A 15,381-nucleotide genomic window follows, 5' to 3' on the forward strand; every position below is an offset into this window, starting at 1 on the left:
AGTGCCTCTTGCTTGCAAGATATGCAGACACACAGAGATCCACAATTGTCACCTAACTGCCAACATGTTTTATGAAGACAATAAAATCATGATATACAAACCAGGCAAAAATCACATAAAACAAAATTATAGACCAATCTTCCTTACAAACATAGGCATAAAAATGCCACATAAAATATATAAAGTTGAATTCATCAATGTGTAAAAAACGATTATCATGAACACACAGAATTTATCCTGGGTATGAAGGAATGATAAAACATTGGAAAATCTATCACTTTAATTCATCACTTTAACAGATTTTTTAAAAATTATTCAACATTTTAAAAAATCTATTTGAATTCATCACATTAACAGATTAAAGAAGAAAACCATATGAACATCTTGATATAGAGAAACTATTTTGACTTGACCAAATAATAAGTATGTTTAATATTGGCACAAGAATCCAAATCTTCTGATTCCTTGAGGAGTATGATTTTCACTGCACTACACTTTTTTTCCTAATAGTTTATGGCAAAAAAAGAGTATGTGTCTTTATTGTGTCCTTTACTTTAAAATAGCGTAATTAAAATCTACTAGTAATATTGGCTATTCTTTAAACCATGTGTTGATTACAAACTAATTATTATCAGGTTATCACTAATAATAAGTTGTGCGTAAGTCTGTGAAAAAGTGAATTCCTGGTACAGAAGCTTCTCACTCCATTAACTCCAATCCAAATCACTTTTTGGAATGAAGTGGTTGTATGTATTAAAATATATACATTGACTTATTACAATGGTTTTAAGTGTACTGTCTCCTAGGCCACGCACTTTAAATGGGGGCAAAACCTGGTTCTTGGGGCACCAAAAAAATCTTAGATATTACAGTTGTTTGAGGCCCTCAAGAGCTCAACCCTACCTGAACAAATTTTATTCCTTATTTTTAATTTCTCTCATTCAGGAGAAATTTGGTTTAATTTGATTTACTGATTAGAATATTTAATTTGAGATATATTTAAATTTAACATTTTTTTTCTCCTTACAGGAGTGATAATAAAAAAAAAAAAGATTGAGAAACTATTCTAGACTATGAGTTTCTTAAGACAGGAACCATGTCTTAAAATATCTTTAAATCCTCAGCCTCTAAGAGATAGTACATATACTCTTCCTAAATTTTTAATCAATTCCATATTTTCAGTATCTGATGTTCTGACAGTCTATTTAACGTTAACTGCTTTAGAGAAATCAACTCATACTTGAAGAAAACAGTTTCTCAGCATTTGTTTGAACAAACAATGGTAAGCATATTGATTTATTCAGAAAAGGTAGACATAATATGAAGAACAAGAACTGACAAGAAAAGCAGATTCTTCCTCATATTCGAAGTAGCAGTGACGATAGTAATAAAAATATAAGAATCTAACATTTATTGAAACTTTACTATCAGCCAGGAATGTGCTTTATATGTATTAATTAATCTAATCCTTATATTAGCCCAATGAATTAGGTACTTTCATTGCCATCATTTTACAGTGGAATCTGTAGTTAATCTCTGTGATTAGTATTCTGGCAATTTTTCTAATTTCATAATCAATATAATATTTACTAAGTAACTGTCAGTGAGGTCATTTTCTTTTAGTCTGATTTTGATTTAGAAATTCCAATCCTCTCATTCAATTTACAGCTTTGGAAATTCCAAAATTATTACAAACACCTATTCACTCCTTCCCCACTTAAAAAAATTTTTTTTAAGAAATTAACCAAGTAATGATCGTTATCCACCTTACCTATAAAAACACCATTGCATAAGCCGTCTGGGTCAGCATCACCTTCTGATGTTCAGAGCTAGAAATTTTGTAGTTCGGTGTCTCCCTGCACTGCCTTCTTTTTCCCTCATTCCACCAATAAAGGAAATTACCATTAATGAGGACACTTCCAGAGTGAAAGGGGCACTATTAGTAATTATACCAAGACATAAGAGTAACTGAGACTGTCCTGGGGAAACCAGCATGTTTGATCACCATACGCATAATTCTACATCTTTTGTGCCTTGTCTACTCTCAGTTCTACTGTTTTCTACAGCTATGCCATTAATACAGTTATTCTTTGACCCAAACAACTGAAAGTTTTGAATCTGAAGATCTAAGGCCTCTAAATATTCCTTTTGGACAGAAAAATCACATATTTTAAAATATAGTAGTAATGGTAACAATTTCCAGTAACAATGTTACCTGTTTTCCAGCCTATATTTGTGAAAGGTTTTTGAAAAGGTATATAAACTTCTTTGGGAACATTTGCGTTTATGTATTAGAATAATTTTTGAATGTGAGAAAAACTCTTCCCACTTCCCCTCTCTCCTACACAAACAGAAAGTCCCCTTTCCTTTTAAGATACTGAGTACAGTTTAGAGAACAGTAGTTAGATAGTCATAAATAGCTGTTAGGATTGAAATCCCCTAAATATGCTCTCCAAAATAGAATGCCTACAGGCTGGTGCGAGACAATCCCTTGGAATGTGGGAAAATAACATTAAAATTTCTGTTATGATTATTGAAACAGAAGAAAAGTTAAACTTTACTAATACTTAGTGAGGACTGACATTGGCATCCTTACTTACATGTTATGATGGTATGTAATGTTAGCCGAGGAAAACTGTAAGTTTGACAATATGAACAGCTGACTTCATTAGTTGGTTAGTTTTGCAGGTGTTGCAATGTTTTGAAGTTTAATATGACCAGTTAAATGGATTTTAGATATTATCTAGTTTTAGCTAAACTACCAGCACAAGGTGCACAGAAACTTAAACAGAATCCTATAAAGAAATCAGATTGATGATAATACTGATAAGGCAAACAAAAAAATAGAAGAGCTGACACACCATTCTAGTATAAGCTTTTTGTAAGCTATAAAAATTATTTTAAAAAATAAAATATGATAGAAAGTCAGCCAAAAACATTAGAAATTATTAAAAACCTACTTGAAATATGTCTATAAAATTTATTCTAAAATATCACTTAACATTTATCTCATCCTTCTTAATTTCATGTTTTTAACCTACATAAGTAAATGTAATTTACAAATAAACACTGAAAACTATAAAATATCAATGAAAGAAATTGAAGATGACACAACTAAATGAAAAGCTATTCCATGTTCATTGATTAAAAGAATTAATGTAGGGGTAGGGAAGTAGGAGGTACAAACTATTAGGTATAAAATAAGGTACAAGGATATATTGTACAACTTGGAGAATATGGCCAATATCTTTTAACAACTATAAATGGAGTATAAACTTTAAAAACTGTAAATCACTACATTGTACACCTGTAACTTATAATTATATAAATGTATGGCAACTATAGTTCAATAAAAAAATAAAATTTAAAAACGAATATTGTTAAGATGTCTGTACTACTCAAAGCAAAATAAAGATTCAACACAATTCCTATCAAAATACCAACAGCAGTTTTCACAGAAACAGAAAAAACAATTCTAAAATTGGTATGGAACCACAAATGATTCCAAATAGAGCAACCTTGAGAAAGAACAGAGTGGGAGGTATCACTTCCTGATTTCAAATTATATTGCAAAGCTATAGTAATCAGAATGGTGTGGTATTGGCATAAAAACAGACTCATAAACCAGTGGAACACCATGGAAAGCCCAGAAGTAAACCCACATATACACAATCAACTACTTTTCAATAAGGGTGCCAGGAATACACAATGGGGAAAGGATACTCTCTTCAATAAATGGTACTGGGAAAACTGGATTGCTGTATGCAAAAGAGTGAAACTGGACCTCTGTGTTACACCATACACGAAAATCTACTCAAAATAGATTAAAGAGTTAAGTGTAAGATTTGAAACCATAAAACTTTACAAGAAAACATACAGGATAAGCTCCTTGACAATGGCCTTGGCAATTTGTTTGGGTGTTTTGTTTTGTTTTGTTTTGGATGTGACCACAAAAGCTCAGGCAATAAAAGGAAAAATAAACAAGTGGACTACATCAAACTAAAACGCTTCAGCATGGCAAAGGAAACAAATAAAATCAAAAGGCAACCTATGGATTTTGAGAAAATATATACGAACCATAAATCTGATAAAAGACACTGGACATTTGCTAATAAAGTAGACAGCAGGTACTGTCACAACAACAAAAAAGATAATTATGTGAGGAGATGGATATATTAATTAGCTTGACTATAGTAATCATTTCACTATATTATATATCAAATCATCCTGCTTTACACCTTAAAGATATACATTTTCTATTTTAAAATAGAAAATAAAACATATGTAAACAATAATTTAGGATTATTCTTGATCAAAGAAATTTTACTTTAACCATACTAATACTCAGGTGAATGCAGCCTTTCTGTCAAAATAAGCAGCCTGATCTAGAGCATAATATTTAACATTACTTTCGTTATTGTTACATAACGAGTTATTAAAATAGATGAACCAGAATCTGCTTCAAGCTTGAGCCTCACGGAGCCTTTACCACCAGAGTTACTAGCAAGTACTAGAATATATCTTTTCTGCTCAGTTAATTGTATTGTCCCCACTCACCAACACTAATAAGCACAGAAATACATTAGTAGGCAGTAGATAACTACAAAGCAAAGGTTAATAATCACGTTATTCATCTTAAAAAATATATAATTTTGAAGGTCTCTAAAAACAAAATTCAGTGTTGGTCAGCCAACAAAAACAGGTTGCCACTGAGTATACCAAACTGTAAATAATTAGCATATAAGTATCACAAAATAAAAAGAACAGCATTTCACAATGAGATGTAATATTTCTCAGAAATGTCATATTCATTTAGTCATAAATGGACTATTGCTTACTTTCAGTATTTACTTTTTATATAATCTCCTTAAGTAGGTCCATGCTTGGAAACATAAGAATTAAAGCTCAATTTCTTCAAAGGAGTATCATTTTGTCTGTCCAGTTTATTCGATGTTAAAACATAAGACATTTTTCCTATAGAATTTTGCACAAATGACTTAGTGAAATTCTCAAGGTATAAGATAGAAGGTTAAGTTGGTGATCAGAATTAACAAACATTAATTGTGAGGGTTGTAAAAATAAAACGTGAAGTTTTAATTTAGAAAATGCTCTCATGGGAAAATAATTTACATTTGAACCTCACAATTTTTTTTCATTTGCTATTTTTTAATTTTATATTGGAGTAGAGTTGATTAAAATGTTGTGTTACTTTCAGGTGTACAGTAAAGTGATTCAGTTATACATATACATGTATGTATTCTTTTTCTAATTCTTTTCCCATTTAGGTTATTACAGATATTGAGCAGAGTTGCCTGTGCTATACAGCAGGTCCTTGTTGGTTATCTGTTTTAAATATAGCAGTGTGTACATGTCAATCCCAAACTCCCAATCTATCCCTCCCCCCTACCTTCCCCCATGGTAACCATAAGTTCCTTCTCTAAGTCTGTGACTTTGTTTCTGTTTTGTAAATAAGTTCATTTGTATCATTTTTTTTTAGATTCAGCATGTAAACAATATCATATGATATTTGTCTTTCTATGTCTGACTTACTTCACTTAGTATGATAATCTCCAAGTCAGCCCATGTTGCTGCAAATGGCAATATTTCATTTTCTTTAATGGCTGAGTAATATTCCATTGTATATATGTACTACATGTTCTTTATCCAGTCACCTGTAAATGGACATTTAGGTTTATTCCATGCCTTGTCTATGGTAATTAGTGCTCCAATGAACATTGGGCTGAATGTATCCTTTTGAACCATGTTTTTCTCTAGATATATGCCCAGAAGTGGGATTGCAAGATATATGGTAGCTCTATTTTTACTTTCTTAAGGAACCTCCATACTGTTCTCCACAGTGTCTCTACCAATTCATTCCCACCAACAGTGCATAGGGTTCCCTTTTCTCCACACCCTCTCCAACATTTATTGCTTGTAGACTTTTTGATGATGGCCATTCTGACTTTTATGAGGTGATATCTCACTGTAGTTTTGACTTGAATTTCTCTACTAATTAGCGATGTTGAACATCTTGTACCTCTTGATCATGTGCCTCTTGGCCATCTGTATGTCTTCTTTGGAGAAATGTCTATTTAGGTCTTCTGCCCATTTTTTGATTAGGTTGTTCTTAAAATTTGTATGGAAACACAAAAGACCTCGAATAGCCAAAGCAATCTTGAGAAAGAAGAACAGAGCTGGAGGAATCAGGCTCTCTGACTTCAGACTACACTACAAAGTTACAGTCAGCAAAAGAGTATGGTAGGGGCTTCCCTGGTGGTGCAGTGGTTAAGAATCCACCTGCCAATGCAGGGGACATGGGTTCAAGCCCTGGCCCGGGAAGATCCTACATGCCATGGAGCAACTAAGCCCATGCGCCACAACTAATGAGCCTGCACTCTAGAGCTCGCATGCCACAACTACTGAGCCCGCGTGTCACAATTACTGAAGCCCACGTGCCTAGAGCCCAAGCTCCGCAACAAGAGACGGCACTACAATGAGAAGCCCGCACACTGCAACGAAGAGTAGCCCCCACTTGCTGCAACCAGAGAAAGCCTGTGCACAGCAACGAAGACCCAATGCAGCCAAAAATAATAAAAATAGAAAATAAATAAATTTTAAAAACAAAAAACCAGTATGGTACTGGCACAAAAATAGAAATATAGATCAATGGAACAGGATAGAAATCCCAAAAATAAACCCACACACCTGTGGTCAATTAATCTACGACAAAGGAGGCAAGACCATACAATGGAGAAAAGACAGTCTCTTCAATAAATGGTGCTGGGAAAACTGGACAGCTACATGTAAAAAAAAAATGAAATTAGAACATTCTTTAACACCATACACAAAATTAATCCATTTTGATTTTAAGACCTAAATGTAAGACCAGATACTATGAAACTCTTAGAGGAAAACATAGGCAGAACACTGACATAAATCGCAGCAATGTCTTTTTCTATCCATCTCCTAGAGTAATGGAAATCAACAAAAATAAACAAGTGGGACCTAATTAAACTCAAAAGCTTTTGCCCATCAAAGGAAACCATAAACAAAATGAAAAGACAACCCACAGAATGAGAGAAAATATTTGCAAATCATGCAACTGACAAGGGATTGATCTCCAAAACTTACCAACAGCTCATGTGGCTCAATATCAAAAAATGAGCCTCACAAATTTTTGAATTAAGTCATCAGATGATATAGATGAGAAATATGAGACCCAAGGAGGTAAATCACCTTGCCCCAAGTAAATGACAGATCAAAAATAGTCTCCTAAAATATTTGCAAATGATATGACCAATAAGGAGTTCATATCCAAAATACATAAAGAACTTATACAACTCAGTATCAAAAAAAAAACGAATTAAGGGCTTCCCTGGAGGCGCAGTGGTTGAGAGTCCGCCTGCCGATACAGGGGACGCGGGTTTGTGCCCCGGTCCGGGAAGATCCCACATGCCGTGGAGCGGCTGGGCCCGTGAGCCATGGCCACTGAGCCTGCACATCCGGAGCCTGTGCTACGCAACAGGAGAGGCCACAATGGTGAGAGACCCGTGTACCACAAAAAAAAAAAAAAAAAAAAAAAAAAAAAAAAAAAAATTAAAAAATGGGCAAATGACCTGAACAGTCATTTTTCCAAAGAATACCTATAGATGACCAACAGGAACAGGAAAAGATGCCCAACATCACTAATCATCAGAGAAATGCAAATGAGTATCACCTTACACCTGTAGAATGGCTACCATCAAAAACACCACAAATAACAAATTTGGAGAAAAGGGTACCCTAGTACATTGTTGGTAGCAACGTAAATTGGTGCAGCCACAATGGAAAACAGTATGAAGGTTCCTCAAAAAACTAAAAATAGAACTACCATATGGTCCAGCAATTCCATTCCTGAGTATATATCCAAAGAAAACAAAAACAGTAATTCAAAAAGATATATGCACCCCAATGTTCATAGCAACATTGTTTACAATAGCCAGGATATGGAATCAATGTAAGCGTCCATCAACAGATGAATGGATAAAGATGTGATACATACACACACACACACACACACACACAGAATGCAGTATTCCTCAGCCATAAATAAAAGCATGAAATTTTGCCACTTGCAACAACATGGATGGACCTGGAGGATATTATGCTTAGTGAAATGAGTGAGACAGAGAAATACAAATACTGTATATTATCATTTATATGTGGAATCTAAAAAATAAAGTGAATGAATATATCATAACAGAAACAAACTCACAGATATAGAGAACAAACTAGAGGTTCCCAGTGGGGAGAGGCAAGGGAGGAGGGGTAAGAAGAGGTAGGGGATTAAGAGGTACAAACTACTATGTATTAAAATAAACAAGCTACAAGGATATATTGTATAGCACAGGAAATATAGCCAATATTTTATAATAACTTTAAATGGAGTATAATCTATAAAAATATTGTTATGTTATATACTTGAAACTAATATTGTAAATCAACTATACTCCAGTTTTTAAAAAAAGGATCGTTTCCTGACTCCATATTCCATGCTCTTTGCTAATTTTACTGTCCCCCCTTAAAACCCTTAACTGAAAAAAAAAAAAAAAAGACTTCTGATAGTTGCTTATCATTAAAATAAAAAAAAAACTGTCAGGAATACAATATATCACTCAATGAAATCAAGATATGCTCTGGTCGTGATACTTCTGTTCATAACGCAGCTTCCTTTCTGAGAACTTAAACTGAATTTAATGAGCTTTAAATAATATGTTCATGTATCTTCTAGGTTTCCACAGACGTGCAGCTCCAGTTACAAGAAGGCAGTTTCCACATGGTGCACATAGGATGGATTATTTGCACTTTGAGGATGATAGCCGTGGATGGTGGTTTGACATGGATATGGTGATCATCTATATTTATTCAGTGAACTGGGTCATTGGATTCATTGTTTTCTGCTTTCTTTGCTATTTTTTCTTTCCATTTTAGGAATTTTCATACCTTACTATGGTTGAACAATTACAAATGATGTAGATAACAATTACTTAAACATTTTTTTAAATGTGCTTTGAAGTTTTTATAATTTTTCATTATATAAATTGTTGGTGTTTATAGAAAATCTGAGAATGGACTTATTTATGAATGTTTTTCATGTAACAAACTCAACTTTATTCAAGAGCTAATCTGTCTAGCACTTAGCAACAACACACTGTTAATTTCATAGTTCTTCTTGGTTTGGGATTTGTGGCTCTAATTTTACAATGTCACTTTTACATTTATCTTGATTTTAAAGACTGAGGTTTTCCCTCCACTTAAAAATAGTAAAAAATGTAAAATTAAATGATAATCTGAGTAGATATTATCATTAATGATAATATATTTAGTCAATCATCACTTACCCTCAGGCAAGTTATATACATTAAAGATAAACCATATCCTCTGGGAACTAATCTAGCAGGGTATATTCAGTTTTGGTTTCCAATTATCTCTATGTATGTCCTTATGTCCCTTTCTGTTACCAAGACAGCTGACTATCCTTTTTTTTAGAGGCCTAATAATAGCGTTAGTGCAACATTTTAAACTATTACAAGAACAGAATATTAAACACAAAAAAGCAAAAAAAAAAAAAACAAAGCTGAGATTAATTCCCACCAGTAGATACTTAGAAAAATATATTAACACTTTTCCAATTGCAGGATTATTCACCTGAGGAAATTAAAAATTTACTGACAGACACTCAGTAGCCTAAAAGAACAATGCATGTCCAAAATGTAGTTAATTTAGTGATTCTTTTAACTTGGACATTGTCAAATATATTGTAAATGTGCAATAAAGAGTGGCTTTTAAATTTTTTCATTGTCATTAACTAATTTAATGTCTGGAAAAAAGAATTGTTAGAAATAGGCTTTTGGGTTTATAGAAAGAAAACCTGATATTTATTTTTATTTATTATTACAGTAATCCCTGGAATTAGTTTTCCCTTATTGATTTTTTTTTTTTAAAAAGATCTGAATGATCCCAGTACAAGAAAGAATTTGGGTAGGTATTCCAATGTTAAAAGTGAGAAACCTAAAGCAGAGAGAAGTAAGCTTATTTATTTCAGTCACTTAGGTGGTCTTTGTGTAACCTAGAACAAAAAGTTTTTTGTTTTGTTTTTTTGGGTTTTTTTTTTTAACATCTTTTTGGAGTATAATTGCTTTACAATGTTGTGTTAGTTGCTGCTGTATAACAAAAGTGAATCAATCAGCTATATGTATACATATATCTCCATATCTCCTCCCTCTTGCATCTCCCTCCCACCCGCCCTATCCCACCCCTCTAGGTGGTCATAAAGCACTGAGCTGCTCTCCCTGTGCTATGGGGCTGCTTCCCATTAGCTATCTGTTTTACATTTGGTAGTGTATATATGTCCGTGCCACTCTCTCACTTCATCCCAGCTTACCCTTCCCCCTCCCCGTGTCCTCAAGTCCATTCTCTATGTCTGCGTCTTTATTATGAACTACTAATTCAACATTCCTGTGCTGTGATGTCATATATCTGATAATGCAATAAGCATATTTTAACATAAGGTAGGTAAACCTCTCATGGCGCTAAAAATACTACCACCATCCAAACAAATTGAGATTGATCAGGCTTGAACAGTTCAGTCTATGAAAGGTCCAAATTTGTCATAATTACTGACTATATTTGAATAAAAACATTTAATTGACAGTATTTGATGTTCTAATAAATATGGAAGAATGATACAGCTTTTTATTCTAACATTGCCCTTATTGTGTTTAAAATTATATCTGTGAAAGAAAATAGTGTACATTAGACATCATCAAATCCAGAAAGCAGAAAACTAAATACATTTTAGAAACACAGAGATCAACTTTTGCTCATTATAATAAAAAATATATATATTATGCTTGCAGTCTAATGACATAACTGTTATCTTGGTGAAGCAGCATTGTTGGCAAAGCTCAGTATTACCTTACAGAAATAAAAATGGATATTTATAATCACTAATTTATTACTCAAAGTAAAGATGATATGGTATAAGGGAAAATATTGCCTTCTTAAAGTACATGTCAGGAAAAATGAACAAAACATATGGGGGAGCCATATTTTAAGAACTGTAAAATAAATTGCAGCTATTTCCCAAGCAACTCCTGGCTTATAAGCTCTAGCAAATATGCCTTCATTCATTCCTAAATTACCTAAAAATTGATTATAATTATACATGAAGTAAATAGTATTATTAATACGATTTCTCAGAGAAACAAAGAGGATTCCCAAAATATATTTATTAGGTCAGTAATACATATCAGTTTATAGATCTGTATCTACAAACTAAATACAAATAAATATAATACCCTTAAATAAATAGAATACCCTTTAAAAAAGAAATTGTAGTCTGGGCGCTCTCACCTTCTGAGATGGCCCACCCTCTGTCTGTGGAGTGTGTTTCTCTCTAAATAAATCCATTTCTTACCTAAAAAAAGAAAAGAAAGAAAAGGAAGGAAAGGAAGGGAAGGGAAAAGGAAAGGAAAAGGAAAAGAAAAAGAAATCGTAGTCTGGAGGAGCATTTTCAAGTCACACAGCTACCAAGTGATACAGCCAGGAGTCAAACCCGGATAGGCCTAGTTCTTGAAGCTATATCCTTTCCACGACACCTTCTTAAGAAGTCCAATTCCTAATTTAGGGACTTCTCTTACAAAAATTCAGAGGTATCCCTTCTCAGTGAAATTTCTAGGAATCCATTGGTCTATACCATGTTAAGATATCCCTTCCAAGGTAGATAAGGTGTTGTATCTGACCCTCCTACCACTAAAAGAGAAGAATGATGTTTACAGTTCCTCTTTGAATTTTGGAGGTAACATATGCCTTGTTTGGGTGTGCTACTCTGACCCATTTACCAAATGACTCAAAAAGCTGCCTGTATTGAGTGGGACCAGAACAAGAGAAGGCCCTTCAACAGGTCCTGTCTGCCATACAAATTGCCGGGTCACTTGGGCCATATGATCCTACACATCCAATGGTCCTTGAATTGTCAGAGGTAGATGGGATTGCTGTTTGAAGCCTTTAGCAAGCCTTAATAGGTAAATCACAGCACGGACCCTCAAAATGGATTAAAAACCTAAATGTAAGTCCAGACACTGTAAAACTCTTAGAGGAAAACATAGGCAGAACACTCTATGGCATAAATCACAGCAAGATCCTTTTTGACCCATCTCCTAGAGACCCTTATGATTTTAGAGCAAAGCCACACCATCCTCTGTGGATAACTATTCTTTTGAGAAACAGCTTGCCCGCTATGAGGCCTAGTAGAGACTGAACATTTGGCCAGGACCCACTAAGTTACCATGATACCTGATTTACCCATCATGAACTTGGTGCTGTCTGATCCACCAAGCCATAATGTTGGGTGTGCGCAGCAGCAGTCTGTTATCAAATGGAAGTGGTGTTTATGAGATTAGGCTTGAGGAGGCCCTGAAGGCACAAGTAAGTTGCTTGAGGAAGTAGCCCAAATGTCCACGGACTCTATTTTGCTACATCACCTTCACTCTCTCAGCCCATACCTATGTCTTCACACCTAAGACCAGTTGACCAAGGAACAGAACTGTTAGGCCTGATTTACAAAGAGCTCTGTGTGATTTTCAGCTACCACTCAAAAGTGGACTTCTGATACTCTATAGCTTTCCTTTGGACATCCCTGAAGGATGATGGTGAAGGGAAATCCTCCCCATGGGCAGAATTTCAAGCAGTGTACTAGGTCATTCATTTTTCCTGTGAGATACATGTCTATAGTGATTAACGGACTGTGATATGAGTATGTTTGTATAAGTATTAACCAAATATTTTTTCTTCCAGTTTTATCCTATCATCTAAAGCATCTTAAAAATAGCTACCTTTATATCAATATCACAAGATGTATTGTGATCATTAATCTTAGTACTTAAATTACAAAGGAGAAGAGAAACATCACCCAAGGTCTTTGTATCCTCAGTTGTATGTAGGATAACTGTGTCATGTTAGGCAGTATGGTTTAAGGAGATGGTTTAAGATATATATGAGTTCCAACTTGACAAGGGACTGTGATGGCTTTGTGGGATGTCAGCTTGGCTAGGCTAAAGTACATTACTCAGAATTACTTTTCTGGTAAAGGTCCTTTTGGGGGAAGACATAGAAGGATTAACAGTATATGTTTTTGGCAGTGTAAAAGTGTCTGAGGGTCTGAGTCTGTTAACTGGCTCAAATCTAGAATTTATAGAAGAAATTGACTCTGTTTTCTTAATTCAATTCAGACATCTGTTCAGTAAGCTAGAAATACTCTGCTTATACAGATCAAGTAAGAATTTAAAAGGCTGGCCATCTTTTCCTATTCTAGGGACCTCTTGATAACCAGCCAACCCCCAAGTCTCTGCAAGTCAAACTAGTCTGGTTACCAGTTTGACTCCACTGTTTATAATGGTAACCATCACACCTTGTTTTTAGCAATTAAATGCCACCATTTAGCCTCTGACATCTCAGGATCCCATTATCTCCACTGCATTTAGCAATCCTAGTTCAGTGGCAGAGTTTCCTCTGTAATTTTTTTTTTTTTTTTTTTTTTTTTTTTTTTTTCTCTGTAATTTTTGACCTAAAGAGAAGAGAGCTTTGACCTAAAGAGAAGAGAACTTTTCAAGGATGCTGTGGCTCCCCCCAAAATTTATTTTTCACAGCTGTTGCGAAAGTTGTGTCTTTCCAGGGTTGGAGAGCAGGTCTTACAGGATAGATATACTCTAACATTGCAATCTCCTTAAGCCTTCGGATACCTTCATCTACAGTATAACATGGCATTTCAACTTCATTTAATGTAGGCCACCTTTTGGGTCCAGCCAATTGACCAACCAACCAACTTGTTATAGCCCTTCCTAACTGCTTCAGCTGAAACAGTGAATCCAGAACCTCTGGTTAGTGAGCCTGTATCAATAAATACAGCATGATTCAACTTTATGATCCTCCCACCTTGATCACACAGCCTTAATATCCATTCTTACACACACCCTCTAGATTTCTGTCTGTATGAAATGAAAAATCATTCAGTTGTTTTTGGTGTGTATCACACCTCTTCATGAATCGCAACTAGTACCTCATCTTTTGAGAACTTCTGCAACTTGTCTAGTTATAGATCTAGAAACAAAAAGGAATGTTGGAAATTAGGTCCTGAGGAGGGTCAGGAGCGCCTTGCAGGCAAGTAACTCAGTAGAGACCCATTCCAGCTTCTTCAGGTAAAGAGGGGCCATCTTCCTATATTAGGCAAAGTATTCTTGAGAAACAGAACCAATAGGATATCTATTTAAAGCTTTATTATAAGGAATTGGCTCATCTGATATTGGAGGCTGGAAAATCCTAAGTCTGCAGAGCCATTGTTCCTCCCAGCTCAAGTCCAAATTCCAGAAGCTGCTGTAGAACGAGAAACAGCCAATATCCCAGTAGGAGTCTGAAGGCCAGAAGGATGCTATAGAACCACAAAGCGGTAATATCCCAGTTTGGAGGCTGTCAGACAGGAGAATACTCGGGGAATGGTCAGTCTTTTATTTTATTCAGGCCATCACCTGACTGGATGAGGCCCACCTACATTACGGAGGGCAGTCTGCTTTACTCAATCTACCATTTAAAATGTTAACCTCATCCAAAAAAACACCCTCACAGAAACATTTAATGTTTGATCAACTACCTGGAAAGCATATGGCCCAGTCAAGTTAACACACAAAATGAATTATCACACTTCCTCAGGCAGAAGTGGAAGGGATGCTTCTACTGGCAAAGATGGTTCAGTTTTATTTAGGAGGTTCAGATTCCCCATCTTTATCATTACCCATATATTCCCCTCCTATTTGTAGGAACCCATTCCTTCCCAATTAGGGCCCAAACTTTAACAGGGGTCGTTGGGAATTCAATTTGAATTGTAGTTTAGCCACTTGCAGGAGGAGACTCTTGCTTTGGTTTTCAGAAACCCTACAGCTACAGCTGTACACCTACAGAATATGGTTTCTTTGAGGGCAGATATAGAAGCTTTCAGGTCATTGATGCAGAACTTGAGCAAGGAATTTAAATCCCTGGGTTCATCTTTTTCATTGGCCACTTTCTCCTGGGCAATTAGGAGTAACCAACCAACTCCACTATACCCCTTATTTTGACAGAAATGTTCTAGAGGAGCTCATACTTAGGCACCCTGAGCCTCACCTTCTATAGGTACTCAATTGCAGGTATCCAAAGGTGATAATTTGTGCAACCCTTTTGCCACATCATGCCATGAACTAGCAGTGTCCTTTCACCACTGGAAACAGGCTCCTTAGTGCCTTTAAAACTTATCAGATTAGGGGCTTCCCTGGTGGCGCAGTGGTTGAGAGTCCGCCTGCCGATGCAGGG

The 15,381-nt window shown here is 35.1% G+C and overlaps 1 protein-coding gene and 1 long non-coding RNA gene across 3 annotated transcripts in view; one reads left to right on the plus strand and one right to left on the minus strand.

The window, feature by feature from the left end:
- The window catches only part of RNF180 (ring finger protein 180), a 278,091-nt gene extending 268,259 nt beyond the window's left edge, over window positions 1-9,832 (plus strand). For both annotated transcript variants that reach the window (XM_033852898.2, XM_033852899.2), the window contains one exon: window positions 8,771-9,832. In XM_033852898.2, the coding sequence (XP_033708789.1) occupies window positions 8,771-8,970 (200 nt within the window). In that variant the 3' untranslated portion in view covers window positions 8,971-9,832. The remainder of the gene's footprint in view (window positions 1-8,770) is intronic.
- LOC141278282 (uncharacterized) overlaps window positions 1-15,381 on the minus strand; it is a 247,517-nt gene that overhangs the window by 28,985 nt on the left and 203,151 nt on the right. The window contains exon 5 of the long non-coding RNA XR_012330705.1: window positions 11,395-11,458. This is a non-coding gene — a long non-coding RNA (uncharacterized lncRNA). The remainder of the gene's footprint in view (window positions 1-11,394; window positions 11,459-15,381) is intronic.

This window comes from Tursiops truncatus, chromosome 3 (assembly GCF_011762595.2).
Source record: "Tursiops truncatus isolate mTurTru1 chromosome 3, mTurTru1.mat.Y, whole genome shotgun sequence".
In the NCBI taxonomy this organism is placed as follows: domain Eukaryota; kingdom Metazoa; phylum Chordata; class Mammalia; order Artiodactyla; family Delphinidae; genus Tursiops; species Tursiops truncatus.